Source organism: Heptranchias perlo, chromosome 41, assembly GCF_035084215.1.
Source record: "Heptranchias perlo isolate sHepPer1 chromosome 41, sHepPer1.hap1, whole genome shotgun sequence".
In the NCBI taxonomy this organism is placed as follows: Eukaryota; Metazoa; Chordata; class Chondrichthyes; order Hexanchiformes; family Hexanchidae; genus Heptranchias; species Heptranchias perlo.
Window position 1 is genome coordinate 5,769,043 of NC_090365.1, and position 15,207 is coordinate 5,784,249.

The 15,207-nt window shown below is 43.3% G+C and overlaps 1 protein-coding gene across 1 annotated transcript in view; it reads right to left on the bottom strand.

The window, feature by feature from the left end:
- Positions 1–271: 271 nt before the first annotated feature.
- spint2 (serine peptidase inhibitor, Kunitz type, 2) overlaps positions 272–15,207 on the bottom strand; it is a 31,495-nt gene continuing 16,559 nt past the window's right edge. The window contains exons 2-10 of the mRNA XM_067974987.1: positions 14,564–14,734; positions 11,937–11,990; positions 9,984–10,109; positions 9,116–9,172; positions 7,440–7,610; positions 6,663–6,704; positions 6,001–6,171; positions 5,122–5,193; positions 272–4,547 (exon numbers count right to left, since the gene is read on the bottom strand). Of these exons, the coding sequence (XP_067831088.1) occupies positions 4,384–4,547; positions 5,122–5,193; positions 6,001–6,171; positions 6,663–6,704; positions 7,440–7,610; positions 9,116–9,172; positions 9,984–10,109; positions 11,937–11,990; positions 14,564–14,734 (1,028 nt within the window). The 3' untranslated portion in view covers positions 272–4,383. The remainder of the gene's footprint in view (positions 4,548–5,121; positions 5,194–6,000; positions 6,172–6,662; positions 6,705–7,439; positions 7,611–9,115; positions 9,173–9,983; positions 10,110–11,936; positions 11,991–14,563; positions 14,735–15,207) is intronic.

Below are 15,207 nucleotides of genomic sequence, written 5' to 3' on the forward strand. Positions count from 1 at the left end.
CCAGCTCTATGATAAACAGGAGTTCCAAATCACAACCAAAATTTCTTCCCTGCTGAAGAGACTCCATATATTATGTATCCCCTGCTGCGTAATACATGGTCAATAGCATGGAAGTACCCAGAGATCTGGTTTGAGACCCCCCCCAAATTAATCTCACCGGGACTCAAACTTAGTACTAGAATTCCCATCAATCCAACACCAAATTGTATTTAAATCAACTCTCCTGAATAGCTTTGCTGAAAATCTCCAGATTTATAAAATGAAACAGCCAAAGTGCTAAAAAGACTTTATTAAAAGTACGTTTGCATATTACAGAAAACTAAAAATCAAGTTTGAGATTCCCAGAGTATTAACCCGACACTTTTAGAGTTTATTTTAAAAACACACACACACTGCAATTTATGAATTTGGTGCTCAGTTCCCTCTCCCCATTTCCAGGTCATTCTGACAATTTCAACTCTGAAGCAAGTCTAAGAGCAGGAGATAGAAATCAGAATCCCATTTCTTTAGCGATTGATTTGTTATCCCATTCTATACAAGCTGGAGAAGATGTTTTTTTAAAAATATAAAGTCTTGAAAATCTTAGAAGATGGATATTTAAAAAACCTGAAATGGAGCATAATTCCCCCAACTGGAGGATTACTCATTGGAACAGTGACACCCAAGTCCTTCGGTGTATTTACACCGACCGCGGCATCTCGACAACACAGTTTCCACTTTGTTCCCAATTACAGTGTTTCAGCAGACACAAACGATAATCACATGGGCGGAGGGGAGAAACGGAGAGCAGCTAAAGGTTTCACACGGCAAATACAGATCCCCGACCCACAATCTTCTGCAGTTTGGGTTCAAGTCCACAGCGAGAGCAGGATATGGAAATTCTCCAGTGTGGCAAACAAGATTGTTCTGATTTTTCATTACATTGGATATTCCTTCTAGAGATAACGACATTTTAATATACACTGTTCCTAAATTCTACAAACAATCGCGCAGCTGCGCTCCATGACATCGTGCATACCTCATGACACAAGAGCACACCATCAGACTCCAGATTGGAACGATGCAGCTGGTCTTCGAAGAACTGGAGCCAACTCATTCTCCAAACCCAAAACCAACTCAGGAGCAATTTGCTATCAGTTCCCTTGGTGAGGTATAAAGACCCTCCCCCCACTTTGTATGGGGCAGGAGGCACTCCAGCAGAATGTGGCCCTTGTAAGGGAGTGGGGGGTCTCTCTCTCCATTGTGAGATTCATTTCCTCAAGGAAACTTACTTCAATGGGATAACTTTTTCCCGAAAAAGGAGGCAGCCTTCACAAGAGAACTATTGTAAGCAAAGCAAGCATCATCTTACGTGTAACACTTTCACTGCTCCCCCGAACACAACACACGGTGGGGGGGAAAGGAGGGGTGAGATGGAGACCGATTTCTGACCATCCCAACCGACTCAGGTGCTTTTAATAACTTTAGTTAAGAGTGAGATGGGCTGACAGAAAATGCAAAATCGCCAATAAGCTGAGTCTGTATTGATTACCTCGGTCAGTCTAAACCAATGTGTTCAAACTGCCAGGGAAATTTTAAAGACAAGAGGAATTTGGGGCATAACTCACATGAAACATGCAACGTACATGAACATGGAGTGTGCAGAAAATGCAGCTCCCTTGAACACACAGAATGGTTGCAGCTGTTTAAAGCAATTAAACAGAACCCTTTTGAGTTATTTTGCATGCAAAAAAAAAACACACCATATTGATACAATGTGCAAAATAAAACAGACAACTTTACAAGAGTAAATAGGTTCTGTACATCTGTGAATTAGAAACTGATTTTGTAAACATCTCACATTGAAAATCACTGGAGAGTTACAAAAAGCCATTCAGTAGCAGCATCTTAACCCCTCAGTCGCTCAGTGGGCCCCTCCCAAGTAATCCAGGGACTTTGCAGGATTGTACGTCTAGACAACACAGTGAATCGCCAACAAATTCAGTAGTGACAAGTCTACGCACTACTAGTTTTCTGCGAGAAGCTCAGAGTTAATTACTGGTGGAATATTCACAGTTACTGTTCGATGTCAGCAGCCTAGAATGTTACTATAAGACGGGCTTCATGCTCCATCTTTTCAAAAGTCAAAATGGCGGGGGCCTCGAATATTTATAACAAAGGGTCCACTCCCCCATTATCTCAAGTTAATCTCGCTGCTTTACGCACTGTTGGATTAGAAGGTCACTTTCTGCAAGGAAGGCGGTGCATTTGGAAATTCAAGAACGCCCAGTATTAAGCAATAGGGAAAAAGGAGGAGTCATCGGGGGCAGTGGGGGGGACCTTTAGTGTCAGACACTTGTACAGGGGACTGTTTTAGGTCAGGTGCTTGATGGAAAAAACAGATACTTAAAAACTCTGAATTCCTTAGTCCTGGTACGGAGCAGTTTGATAAATTATACAATATTCTCCCTTAACAGTAATGTGGTAAACCAATAATTCAACTGGTTGAGGGGGGAAAATGGAACAAGAGGGGAAAAAGAAAACAAAACTGCTCAAAATGACCAAAGTCAAGAGTTTATAAATATCTAAAATCATAATTATACATTTATGTACCATTTTTGAATGAGGGCGATACGAGGACCTTTTTAAAAAAAGTGACTTTAAAAAAAGAAAACAACTGTTAAAAGTTTTCACAACCTATTCACTCCTACTTAAATCTAATATTGGCCAAATATCTGCTCTTCAGAATGCTACGCCACAATGGCCAAACTCAGATGAGATTTAGACCCGTGGCGTTTGCTGTGTGACGGAAATCCTTGATTTACAGGAGGTAGGATTGGGGAGTTAGTGTCAGCTTCCACTGGCTGTTGTTGGAAGTGAAGTGAGAGCAGGATCTGATTCAAGCTACAATGAAATGGGTCCAAGATAATCACCCGACTATTAGTTACCTTCAGTTGCCACACATAGGGAGAGATTGACAAACAGGAGAGACATAAGTTACGTCTAACCCGCAGCAATGGAAGTGTTAATAAACTAGTTGGGGACAAAAATCAGAGCTCAGGAATGGTTGTTGAGAGTAAAGGGGGTGAAACCTTTAAGATGCCAACATGGTCAGTAAGTTGTGGACACCACTTGTTGACAAGAGGACCCTAACTAGCACTGGCTTCCCATCAAATATTAGTGGACTTTAGTGGTCTTCAGTTAGCATTTACCACAATGAAGTGACTAAATACAAACAGCAGAAACTGTTTTTAAAAAAACAGAATTCTTGTTATCCCAGCATCTCATTTATATCTGAACCAAGCTGAGTTTTGCATTCATTCCTCTCAGTGCAGTACAGGCCAAGTGAGGTTTGAATTATTCTTGATTTAATCCGTATTATGGACTCTGTCTGGACAGTAAAGTTCGAACAGTTGGTCCTCCTCCTCACTACACACAAGGAGCAAATGAAAATCTGGTATGGATTTGAAAGTTGACCCATGTTCAGGCAATATTATGTTGGAGTGACATCAAGAAAGTTTCAACCTCTCCCATCGAGAGGGCCAAGATAAAGGATAAAAAGTCAAATGGTCACATCCAGCAACCTCACTAAAGGCACAAGTTACATTCTTCGATAATATTTAAAACCACTTATGGCATCATAACCTCTCACCTTGGAACAGAGGCAATATTGGACAAGAGTCTCAGTCCTCCATTTTCACAGACACAGTAAATTATAACAAATTTGCTCGAGATTTAGCTGTAATAATTAGGAATGAATTATGTCTACCATGGCAACTGAAATTAGCTTCCAACCTGGAAGAATTCTTAAGATTACAAAGAGTATGGACAACCAACAAGCATCTAATTGGCCAGATTCTTCATATTCCTGCAGAGATACAACCCATTGGCAGCTTATAACCTTGGCGTTACATAAAATATACACTACGTCATGCATAGTGCTACAGTAAAGATTCCAGTGAGTTTGAGTGAATTGAAGGTAACTCCCATCCCTGAAAAACTATGTACATGAACCCAGAGGGACAGAGAGCTGATTCTGCAAAAATGTAAATTCTTCAGATTTTGGTACAAGCTCAAACTATGTCACACCCATCTCAATCTAACATGGGGGCAAGAACTAGTGCCCCTCTACTTGAAGGTGCCCGCGATTCAGTTCCAATTTTCTTCCCCCAAGCCAGCTAACTATTTCAAAGAACTGACTGCAACCTATGTTAAAGTATACTCGTCAAAAATAAAATAAAATTAGAATGGAAACACGGAAGAGTTTATGGAAAACAGTAGTGACGTCAGCAAGGCCTTTCAAATCAAATAGAGAAGCTCTCTCTTTTGTGGCAATGCTGGAGACAGAATGCAAGGATAAAGTGGTAAATTTGTTTTTCTGCCGCACGCTCGAGTCAACTCATTTTACAGGTTCTCCACAGTGTTGATTAGAGTCTCCTTGTCCTCCCCAGATTTGGTACGGTGATAAGAGACAACGTGGTCAGTCTTTGCGAGCTTGACAATGAAGTAGATGACTCCTCCCAGCAGGATTAGGACACAGATCGCCAGCAGGACCACCATCGAGATTGCTGTTGAACAGAGGGGGAGAAATTATTCACATGGTAAGAGTCAGAAGAGTGGGAATTGTTTCATTGCTGAAATTCCCCCTTCATTCAATTCTTGGATCTAATAAATAAAAAGGTACATTTTTAGCATCCGCTGTTGCCAAGTCTAATTATTCCTTCCAGGCAGGTTATTTTTAGTTATTTAAGCTGCCCCCATTACCAATTCCAGACAGGATTCTCTATTCCTCAAACATGGACCATATCCCAGTTATTACACAGAATTTACAGCAAAGAAACAGGCCATTCAGGCCAACTAGTCTGTGCTGGTGTTTATGCTACACACGAGTCTCCTCCCTCCCGACTTAATCTCACCCTATCAGCCTATCCTTCTAGTCTCTTCTCCCTCTTGCAGCCTGACGAAGGTAAAATTAAGCTGACTGTATATAAGCTGTTAACAGATGTAGCATTTAGTCAGAGAAAAGTGTATGGAGCAGACCGTTGCATTAATGAAGAGAGCACCCATTTTAAATCCCTAGCTACTTGAGACTAATTCAGTATTAAAGTACATCAAATCCTATTTTTGTCACGAGCCTTTTACCTGAGGCATGATGGCGAAGCTCGGGATGATGCTGCTTATTAAAGTTCCCGTCACTGTCATGCTTGAAACTACCTACAAAAATTAAAATTAAAAGCAAGTTCAAGACGGCTCAGATGGGTTCGGAAACTCAATAGCATCATGAAATTCAACCTTCGTCCAAAACATTCTTGTGTCGATTCAGTTCTAGTCTGTTAGGTGTCAGCCCTGGCTCAGGGGGTAGCACTCTCGCCTCAGAGGCAGAAGGGCCTGTGTTCAAGTCCCACTCCAGAGACTTGAACCTAGACAAAATCTAGGTTGACACTCGGTGCAGTGCTGAGGGCCTTGGTTCTCATGGCACTATTTCAAAGAAGAGCTAGAGGAATTCTTCCCAGTGTCCTGGGGCCAATATTTATGCCTTAACCAACATCACTAAAAGCAGATTATCTGGTCATTATCACATTGCTGTTTGTGGGAGCTTGCTGTGCGCAAATTGGCTGCCGTGTTTCCTACATTACAACAGTGACTACACTTCAAAAGTATTTAATTGGCTGTAAAGCGCTTTGGGGCATCCTTAAGTCGTGAAAGACGCTACAGAAATGCAAGCTCTTTTTGTTTAGGAAGGACGGCAGGTTTCCTTCCTTGAAAGACATTAGTGAACCAGATCTGGTAGTTTTCCTGGTCACTTTTTCCTCTAGCGTCAGTCCATAAATTAGCAGAATTATTGAATTCAACAGGCCATGGTGGGATTTGAACTCGCTACCTCTGGATTGCTGGCCCAGCAACATAACCACCAGGTTACCGTAACCCTCTTTAGTGGGGGTTCCAATTCACAAGGTTTCTCTCATTGCACTTTTTAAGAAGCAAAAGCCATGGCTAACTTTGGCATTGTTGCCTACTGACCCTTCTTCCCAGAGCATCTAGTCAGACACTCTGCCTCAGTCTCATAGTTGTTCTTGGTCCCTCTGCAACCTCCGTAGATGAACGAATGGCAACTTTGGGTTTCGGCATCGTAACGCCAGCGTAGGAAAGATGCACGGCATGGACTAGTCACAGCGGGAGCAAAGCAGTAAGCTACGAGGAACGTTAGAAAGCAGTTATTACAATTGTGGTCGCACGTACAGAAGCATCTTTAGGGAAACGCACAAGAGGCTACGTCTTACAAATAATACGGAGGAGCTGAATTTGGAGGCCTGAAAGGGGAATAGACAGCCAGCCACTTTTCTCTCACTCAGTCAGGAAGTCCAGAGAAGCCAGCAGGAGGATATCTCAATGCTGAGGTTTTCAAAACCTCAAGGAGACTCCTTGCAAATACAGACCGACATTCTATGGGAGACCATCCCTGTCCCAGTTTCCAAAAAACCGTGCCAAAGGCAATCAGTACGATTATTGCAGATTTAGTTAGCACAAGGCATCAGAAACACACTAATAAGCAAAAAAAAGCAATTGATAGGCAGGTGCCTGGTGACCTTGTAAATCCTGGAAACCACCTGCAGGTAGCTGGGACTAGGGACCCATTTAAAAACCTATGTTTTAGATGTTGGTAACTACAGAGAGTGTCTTACCTTCATCATCTGCCTTGAGGGTCTGTGGCTCTGGGATAACCTCTGCAAAAAAGCAGCCACATTATTCTAGTTAGCTGCATTCAACAAAAAACAAACAACTTGTATTTATGTAGCACATTTAACGTAGTACAATGTCCCAAGGAGCGTTATCAAGACAAAAATTTGACACCGAGCCACAGAGATATTTAGGACAGGTGACCAAAAGCTCGGTCAAAGAGGTAGGTTTTAAGGAGGGAGGCAGAGAGGATTAGTGAGGGAATTCCAGAGCTTAGGGCCCAGACAGCTGAAGGCACGTCCGCCAATGGTGGAGCGATTGGGAGCAGGTGGATGCACAAGAGGATAGAGTTGGAGGAACGCAGAGATCTCGGAGGGTTGTAGGACTGGAGGAGGTTACAGAGATAGGGAGGGGGGGGGCGAGGCCATGGAGTGATGAGAATTTTAAATCCGAGGCGTTCCCAGACCGGGAGCCAGTGTAGGTCAGCGAGCACAGGGGGGTGATGGGTGAACTGAACTTGGTGCGAGTTGGGATACAGACAGCAGAGTTTTGGATGAGCTCAAGTTTAAGGAGGGTGGAAGGCCGGCCAGGGGGAGCATTGGAATAGTCGAGTCCGGAGGTAACAAAAGCACGGATGAGGGCTTTAGCAGCAGATGGGCTGAGGCGGAGGCGTGCGACGTTACGGAGGTGGCAGTCTTGGTGATGGAGAGGACATGGAGTCAGAAGCTACAGCAGTTTTCGAAGAAGAAATTCACAAATCGCTCACTGAAGGTCAGACTCACCTTTCTGTCCAGCACATGCAGCCAAACACTCAGCTTCACTCTCGTAGTTATTCTTGTTGCCCTTGCAGCCTCCGAAAATGAACAGATTACAAATCTGGGCCTTCGGGTCAAAATACCAGCGGGGGAAAGCAGCACGGCAGCTGCCAATTTTCTTGGGCGCGTTGCACCGCTCTGCAAGATACACGAGTCGGCATTAAAACAATTTAACGTCAGTACAAGAAGTTTCTGGTCCCCTCTCGGCAGGAGACACGCGTTGGAATATTCCAGCAGATAAAATCGGTCAGCTTTATTATTTTTTTTCCAAGCTCCCGTCGGAACCGAAAGCAAGTGCGTTTATAGAGAGAGACTGACTGCACGCACGAATATCAGAAGGGAGTAGTTTTTTTTTAAAAAAAGCAGATTAGGCTACGCACTGCTGCTATTGTACATAATATTTATCCCTCAGCCAACGACACTTAAAAAAATGATCTGGTCATTAATCTCATTGCTGTTTGTGGGATCTTGCTGTGCGCAAATTGGCTGCCGTGTTTCCTACATTACAACAGTGACTACACTTCAAAAGTACTTCATTGGCTGCAAAGCACCTTGGGATGTCCTGAAAGGCGCTATAGAAATGCAGGTGTCTCTTTAATAAGCTTTAACTGTTCTACAGGTGTCCTACCTGTTTAATTTCTGTAAATATCTAGTTAATTCTCAATCGGAGGCCAGAGCAAGTTTTTGGGGTCTTCAGATAGGATGTCTAGGGGGTAAAGTGTGGCCGACTCTGGGACGGGGTTGAGAGTTTTGCAGGGCAGGGAATTGAGTGACTGCAGATTCCAGTTTGTAGGGGACAAAGATCCACTTCCAGACAGTGCAGTGTGACTAATGCAAGGAGTACCTCACTGAAATATCCTACATTTTCGGTCACCACTGGTGATAGTGAGTTGAGCGATGCCGGAACGATCAAAACCCCATTGGCATGGTGTAGATACACAAGGTGCCCAGACTGATCTGTACCCTGCAATACAGCCTAGCAAGAGTTGCCAGTCATTGATATTTACTGCTCTGCAAAGTTATATAGAATTTACAGCACAGAAACAGGCCATTCGGCCCAACTGGTCTATGCTGGCATTTATGCTCCACACGAGCCTCCTCCCACCAGTTTTGGTCTCCCCCACAAGTGGAAACATCTTCTCTACGTCTACCCTATCGAACCCCTTCATTATCTTAAATGACCTCTATCAGGTCACCACTCAGTCTTCTCTTTTCAAGAGAAAAGAGCCCCAGTCTGTTCAGCCTTTCCTGGTGAGCATATCCTCTCAGTTCCTTGTAAAGTTGAACCGGTTACAAAGATTAAAATCTATCGAAAGGCTTGTTCAGGCAGGGTCTCTTACTCAAGATTCTTGCAAGGTTCTTGAAAGATTATCAGTATAGGGACTGCGTCTGACTTAAACCCAAGATCTTTACAGATGGTTTAACTAACTGAAATATAGACAAATCAACTTCTGTGGAAATTCACTGTAATTTAACACAACATGGGAGGCAAGAGTCTTGGAATGTGTTTCCTTGTAAAATACACAACCTTCAGTTTCCCAGACAGTACCTCCCACCAGTTCACACTCAGCATTTAACTCATTAAATAATTGATCTAACTATGAATTGCTATCCACTGAATGCGTCCTGGTCTTTGTACCTACCATTATCCTGAGTGGTGGGTTCTTGGTATTCAACCAGCAGTTTGTAACTAGCACGTACTAGAAAAGTAATTAAAAAAATGAAGTCAAGCCAGTTTCTTTAGAACAAACTTACTTGCTATAGAGTTTGCAATATAACCTTCACTTCTCGTGCAGGTATGCTTTAAAACTGTATTAGCCAGACTGTAATAGAGAACCAAAGGTTAATCTAGGAGCTCTCTCTCTCCCTCCCTCCCTCATTCTAGTTTTTCCTCCATTCCCCTCCCATCCCGAAGGTATTAATTTCTTTACTGGTGTACAGTTTCAGGGCCATTAATGTTTTGAGCAGAAAATAATTTTAGCTTGAGTAGGTCACATGGTATTTTAATAATGATGTGGAGATGCCGGTGATGGACTGGGGTGGACAAATGTAAGGACTTGCACAACACCAGGTTATAGTCCAACAGTTTTATTTTAAATCACAAGCTTTCGGAGCTTACCTCCTTCGTCAGGTGAGTGAAGGGTTCTAAAAACGCATTGCATATATAGTCAGAGAACAAAGCCTGGTGATTACAGATAATCTTTCCAACTGCCCCCCATCACATCTCGGCTGGGAGACGATCACAGCAATCAAAGGAGTCGTTGGTGTTCAGACAGGTTAGCCACGGAAAACATTACATCCCAGTATACTGAATACACAATGGGTCAGATTACAGACAGACTGACCGACCAGTTGCATTAAACATTCACCTGGGAGGGTGTTTTTTTAAGAGATGCCAGCGTCACCCCTACCAACCCATCTAAAAACAGGATTCAGTAGCCGCGAGCCTAAAGAACGAAGGGCAGCTCCTCCACACGCCCACTATCACAAGAGTCTAACACCGTTACTTACTAGCACTGCAGTAGCTTTCATCAGATTTATCGAAGCACTGGGCCATCCCATCACACAACAGGCTAAGAGAGATACAGCAGCCATCGGCACACTTGAACTCATCCGCTGAGCATTGTCTTGAACAGTCTGCAAATGGAAAGGGGAGGGTCAGAAACAAAATGAAGGTTGCTGCTACCCTCTTCAAGTTTAACAGGTCACGTCAGGCCAACAACAACTTGCATTTATATAGCGCCTTTAACGTAGTAAAACATCAGACGGTGCTTCACAGGAGCGATTATCAAACAAAATTTGACACCGAGCCACATAAGGAGATATTAGGACAGGTGACCAAAAGCTCAGTCAAAAAGGTAGGTTTTTAAGGAGCATCTTAAAAAGGAGTGAGGGGCGGAGGGGTTTAGGGAGGGAATTCCAGAGCCTAGGCAGCTGAAGGCACGGCCGCCAATGGTGGAGCGATGAAAATCGGGGACGCGCAAGAGACCAGAATTGGAGAAGCGCAGAGATCTCGGAGGGTTGTAGGAAGTTAGAGATAGGGAGAGGAACGGGGCCACGGAAGGATTTGAAAACAAGGGATGAGAATTTTAAAATGGAGACGTTGCTGGACCAGGAGCCAACGTAGGTCAGCGAGCACAGGGGGTGATGGATGAACATCCTACATTAAGTATCTACTGGAGGTGTGCATCCATATTTCTAGTCCCAATGTGGCTGCTATACTGGTTAGCCCGGGCTTTGTGAAGGAATATTACACATTACCAAACGTAGCATCTCCTAATAGAACACAAGGCAGTGCTGGAGGTCTATCTTGGGACAGAATGGATACATTGCAGAGCCTCCAATAAAGCAATGGAGTTGGTGCTACTCAAGACCTTAGCAGGCAACGTGGATGAAAGGCACCATCCACCCAAGCAAAGTTACATGGCACATTAATTGGGACATGACAGTCATTTCCAGTCGTACATCAGAGTTCACTGCAGGCTCTAACATAATATGCAATGACGTTTCAGTCACCTTCTGCCTCATTTCCACTACCCACAATCTCACTGAATTGCCAAGTTTAATATCACCTGTGTTTATTACTCATTTTCATTTACTAATCAGAAATGCAATTATCCACATCTGGATTCCCAATTTGCCACATGTGGCCAGGGGCAAACACCAAGAATCAAAGCAGGGACCTTCCTTCTGTGCAAGCTCAGTTCCAAACTGGGCAGGTTTACAACCAACCATCCGGGGAGCCCAGCATAATCCATCCCACTGTGTGGACCAACCCAGTTAGTTCAACAACAAAGCACGGGTCAGCCCATTGTGAAACGGAAACTGTATCCCATTGTTACCAACCACAAATTCAGCTTGCGCCATTCATCTGAAAAGTTGGTTGCTTTGGTAGTCCAATCGTAGATCCCTTGGCTACATCTAACTTGCAGAAGTTAATTCCAGTGAAACAGCAACTCAACTGGGCAAGCAGGAATTTGCCAGTATAGATGGCGCCACTAGAGAGTAAAGACAGATCCAGCACTACACCTCATTAGGCCTGCTAGCATCCAATGAAGTAACTATTACACATTCAGAACTAGACTGCTCTTACTCGTGTTTTTTTAAAAAAACTCATTCGAGATGCAACAATCCCTATCCCGAGCACAGCTGAGCGGCTTGCGAGGCCACTTCATAGGGCAGTTAAGAGTTAACCACATTGGCGTGGGACTGGAGTCACGTACAGGGCCAGACCAAGTAAAGACGGGAGGTTTCCTTCCCTAAAATAAAGGGCATTTAGTGAACCAATTGGGTTTTTAATGACTGATATTTTCTTTATTTCCAGATTTTTTAAAAATTATATTCAAATTCTGAAACTGCCATGGTGGAATTTGAACTCACGTTCTCTGGTCACAAAAAGGTGCCCACACTTGTTAACCCCATAACATTAGATTACAAAAATGATTTCAAGTCGGTCCATCATACCTTTTAGACTCATTATGCTCCTGCCTGATACTGGCACTGAGTTGTTTGATGGTGCTAAAAAAAGATTAAAAATAAATTTCTATTAGGCTAGATACATTGAGAGAGAATACAACACTGCACATCTATTTTATTAAAAATCTTGCACAAGGCATGCAATCCCTATCCATAAATCTTACTTCCTGTGGTCATGATGTTTGGTAAATGTTGACTGGAAAGTGTGACCAATGTAAATCGTTGTGTTGACAGTTCCTATGTCAACTGTCACAAATGTAGTTGCAGGATTTGGTCTCTAGGGGGATCTGCAGCAAGTTTCTGAAGTCTCGCTCCCAACTCTCAGTTTACTACCAATAACCTTGTCACTATAGCAACGTAAAACACAGTATATAGGGCAACATTTACAGGGGGCTTCTCAAGACTCAAATCTGCCATGTAACAAACATCAAGCCATCCAAAAAAAAATCTCCCAACACACATTTCAAATTGTAATCTATGTACAGTGGAATACACTATTTGTAGTGATCACTTATAATGAATGAAGTCTGCTTTCTAAAACTATAATCCATTAATTATAATTAATTGCAATAGTTTTTTAGTGATCAGTGCAGTTTGGTTGAAGCGATCATTTTTAGTGGCAAATTCTGTTCTTGAATGCTAGTTGCCTCAGTGTTAACTTGCACATGGAAAACAATCATGTTAGCTCTTCATGTCAGCATTGACTCAGTGGGTAGTACTCTCACCACTGAGTCAGAAGGTCATGGGTTCAAGTCCCACACCATCCAGGATGAGAGGTTAAACAGAGGACCCGTCTGCCTTCTCGGGTGGACGCAAAAGGTCCTACGACCACTATTCAAAGAAGAGCAGAGGAGTTCTCCCTCGAGTCCTGGCCAATATTTATCCCTCAACCAACATCACAAACAGATTATCTGATCATTTATTTCACTGCTGTTTGTGGGATCTTGCTGTGCGCAAATTGGCTGCCACGTTTCCTACATTACAACAGTGACTACACTTCAAAAAGTACTTCATTGACTGTAAAGTGCTTTGGGACGCCCTGAGGTCGTAAAAGGCACTATAGAAATGTTAATTCTTTCTGTACTAATGGGTTGCTAGTTATCCTTAATTAGGCTTAACCGTAAAGAGGATGCAATGACAGCCAAGCAATGCTTCATAATGATTCATTCATTACTGCACACCAGGGATCACTTCCTTCCGATATAGTGGGTTACCGGCCAAATCAATCATCAACAGGATCTCATTAAATTAAAAACTGTAACACCCAAAGATAATCTAAGCCAGCACAGGCTGAGCAGTGAACTAGAAATGGTCTCGTTCCTTATGGGTCAAACTAGTCACAAGATAAAACTCCACCGCCATTGGGAGAACCTCTTGTCCAAAGGAACAGGAGGCGGCCATTCGGCCCCTCGAGCCTGTTCCGCCATTCAACGAGATCATGGCTGATCTGTCTCCCAACTCCATTTACCAGTCTTGGCTCCATATCCCTTCATACCCTTGGCTAGCAAAACAATCGATCGATCTCAAATTTAAGATGATTAATTGAGCTGGCGCCTACTGCCTTTTTGTGGGAGGGAGTTCCACACTTCTACCAACCTTTGCGTGAAGTGTTTCCTAACTTCTCTCCTGAATGGCCTGGCTCTGATTTTAAGGTTATGTCCCCATGTCCTAGACTTCCCCCACTAGCGAAAAAAAAGTTTCTCTCTCTCTACCCTAAATTCCTTTCAAAATCCTAAATCATATGACCCCTTAAACTTTTACATCCCAGTGAATACAAGCCTGGTTTATGTAATCTCTCCTCATAATTTGTTTACTAGAATGATACCCGGACTTCAAGGGTTAAGTTACGAGGAGAGATTACACAAATTGGGGTTGTATTCTCTGGAGTTTCGAAGGTTAAGGGGTGATCTGATCGAAGTTTATAAGATATTAAGGGGAACAGATAGGGTGGATAGACAGAAACTCTTACACTGGTTGGGGATTCTAGGAGTAGGGGGCACAGTCTAAAAATTAGAGCCAGACCTTTCAGGAGTGAGATTAGAAAACATTCCTACACACAAAGGGTGGTAGAAGTCTCTTCCGCAAATGGCAATTGATACTAGCTCAATTGCTAAATTTAAACGTGAGATAGATAGCTTTTTGGCAACCAAAGGTATTAAGGGATATGGGCCAAAGGCAGGTATATGGAGTTAGATCACAGATCAGCCATGATCTTATCAAATGGCGGAGCAGGCTCGAGGGGCAGAATGGCCTACTCCTGTTCCTATGTTCCTATAATCTCACCCTTGGATCCCTGGTAACATTCTGGATATGATGTCTGTGCTAATCTCCTTCCAAAGCCAATGTATCCTTTCTAAGATGTGGTGCCTGGAACTGTACTCCAGATGTGGTCTAACCAGGGCTTTGTATAGCTGTAAAAAAATTCTCCTTTATATTCTAGCCCTCCAGTTGCAAAAGCTAACACTCCATTAGCCTTTTGATTATTTTTTTGTACCTGACCACTACATTTTAGCGACCTGTGTACATGGACCCCTAAATCTCTTTGGACCTCTACAGTCCAATTAGATGGAAGACCAATAGCCCAATCTTAGATAATTTTTTAATCCCACACATACCTGTAACTCCGTCACAATTCTTCAAACAGTCTTCTTTACTCTTAAAGTTGTTCCCGTTGGCGAGGCAGCCTCCATAAATGAACACTTTGCAAGTCTTGCTAGTGACATCATAGAACCAACTGCGAATGGACGCTCGGCACGGGCCGGTCTTCGACGGGGCCAAGCAGTCCACTGAAAATTAAGATTACAAAAAAAAAGTTACTTCAGGGCAGAGTTACCATTAGTCTAGAAGCAATCAATCAACTTTGAACATATCAAGGCTTAATAAAAAAAAAAGGTCGCACAGTGGTACACTATTGTCACTAGGATTTCAGTAAAACAGAATAATATTTGTACCATCGTCACCAAAACTGGTGCAGTCGTAGACTTTGCACTTACAACCTTGCTTCATGCCTGAGGTGAGAGTAATTGATACATCCCTAGGGTGCAGTATTGGGGGTCACGGCTCTCTCTCTGGCAGTGATGGCACAGTATCAGTCATATAAGCAGTACAAGCTTTCACAGGGGACTACGTAAGCTGTTGCTCAGTGGGTAGCACTCTCGCTTCCGAGCCAGAAGGTCGTGGGTGGGTTCAAGCCCCACTCCGGGGACTCGCGCACATAATCCAGGCAGACACGCCGAGTGCCAGTACTGAAGGAGTGCTG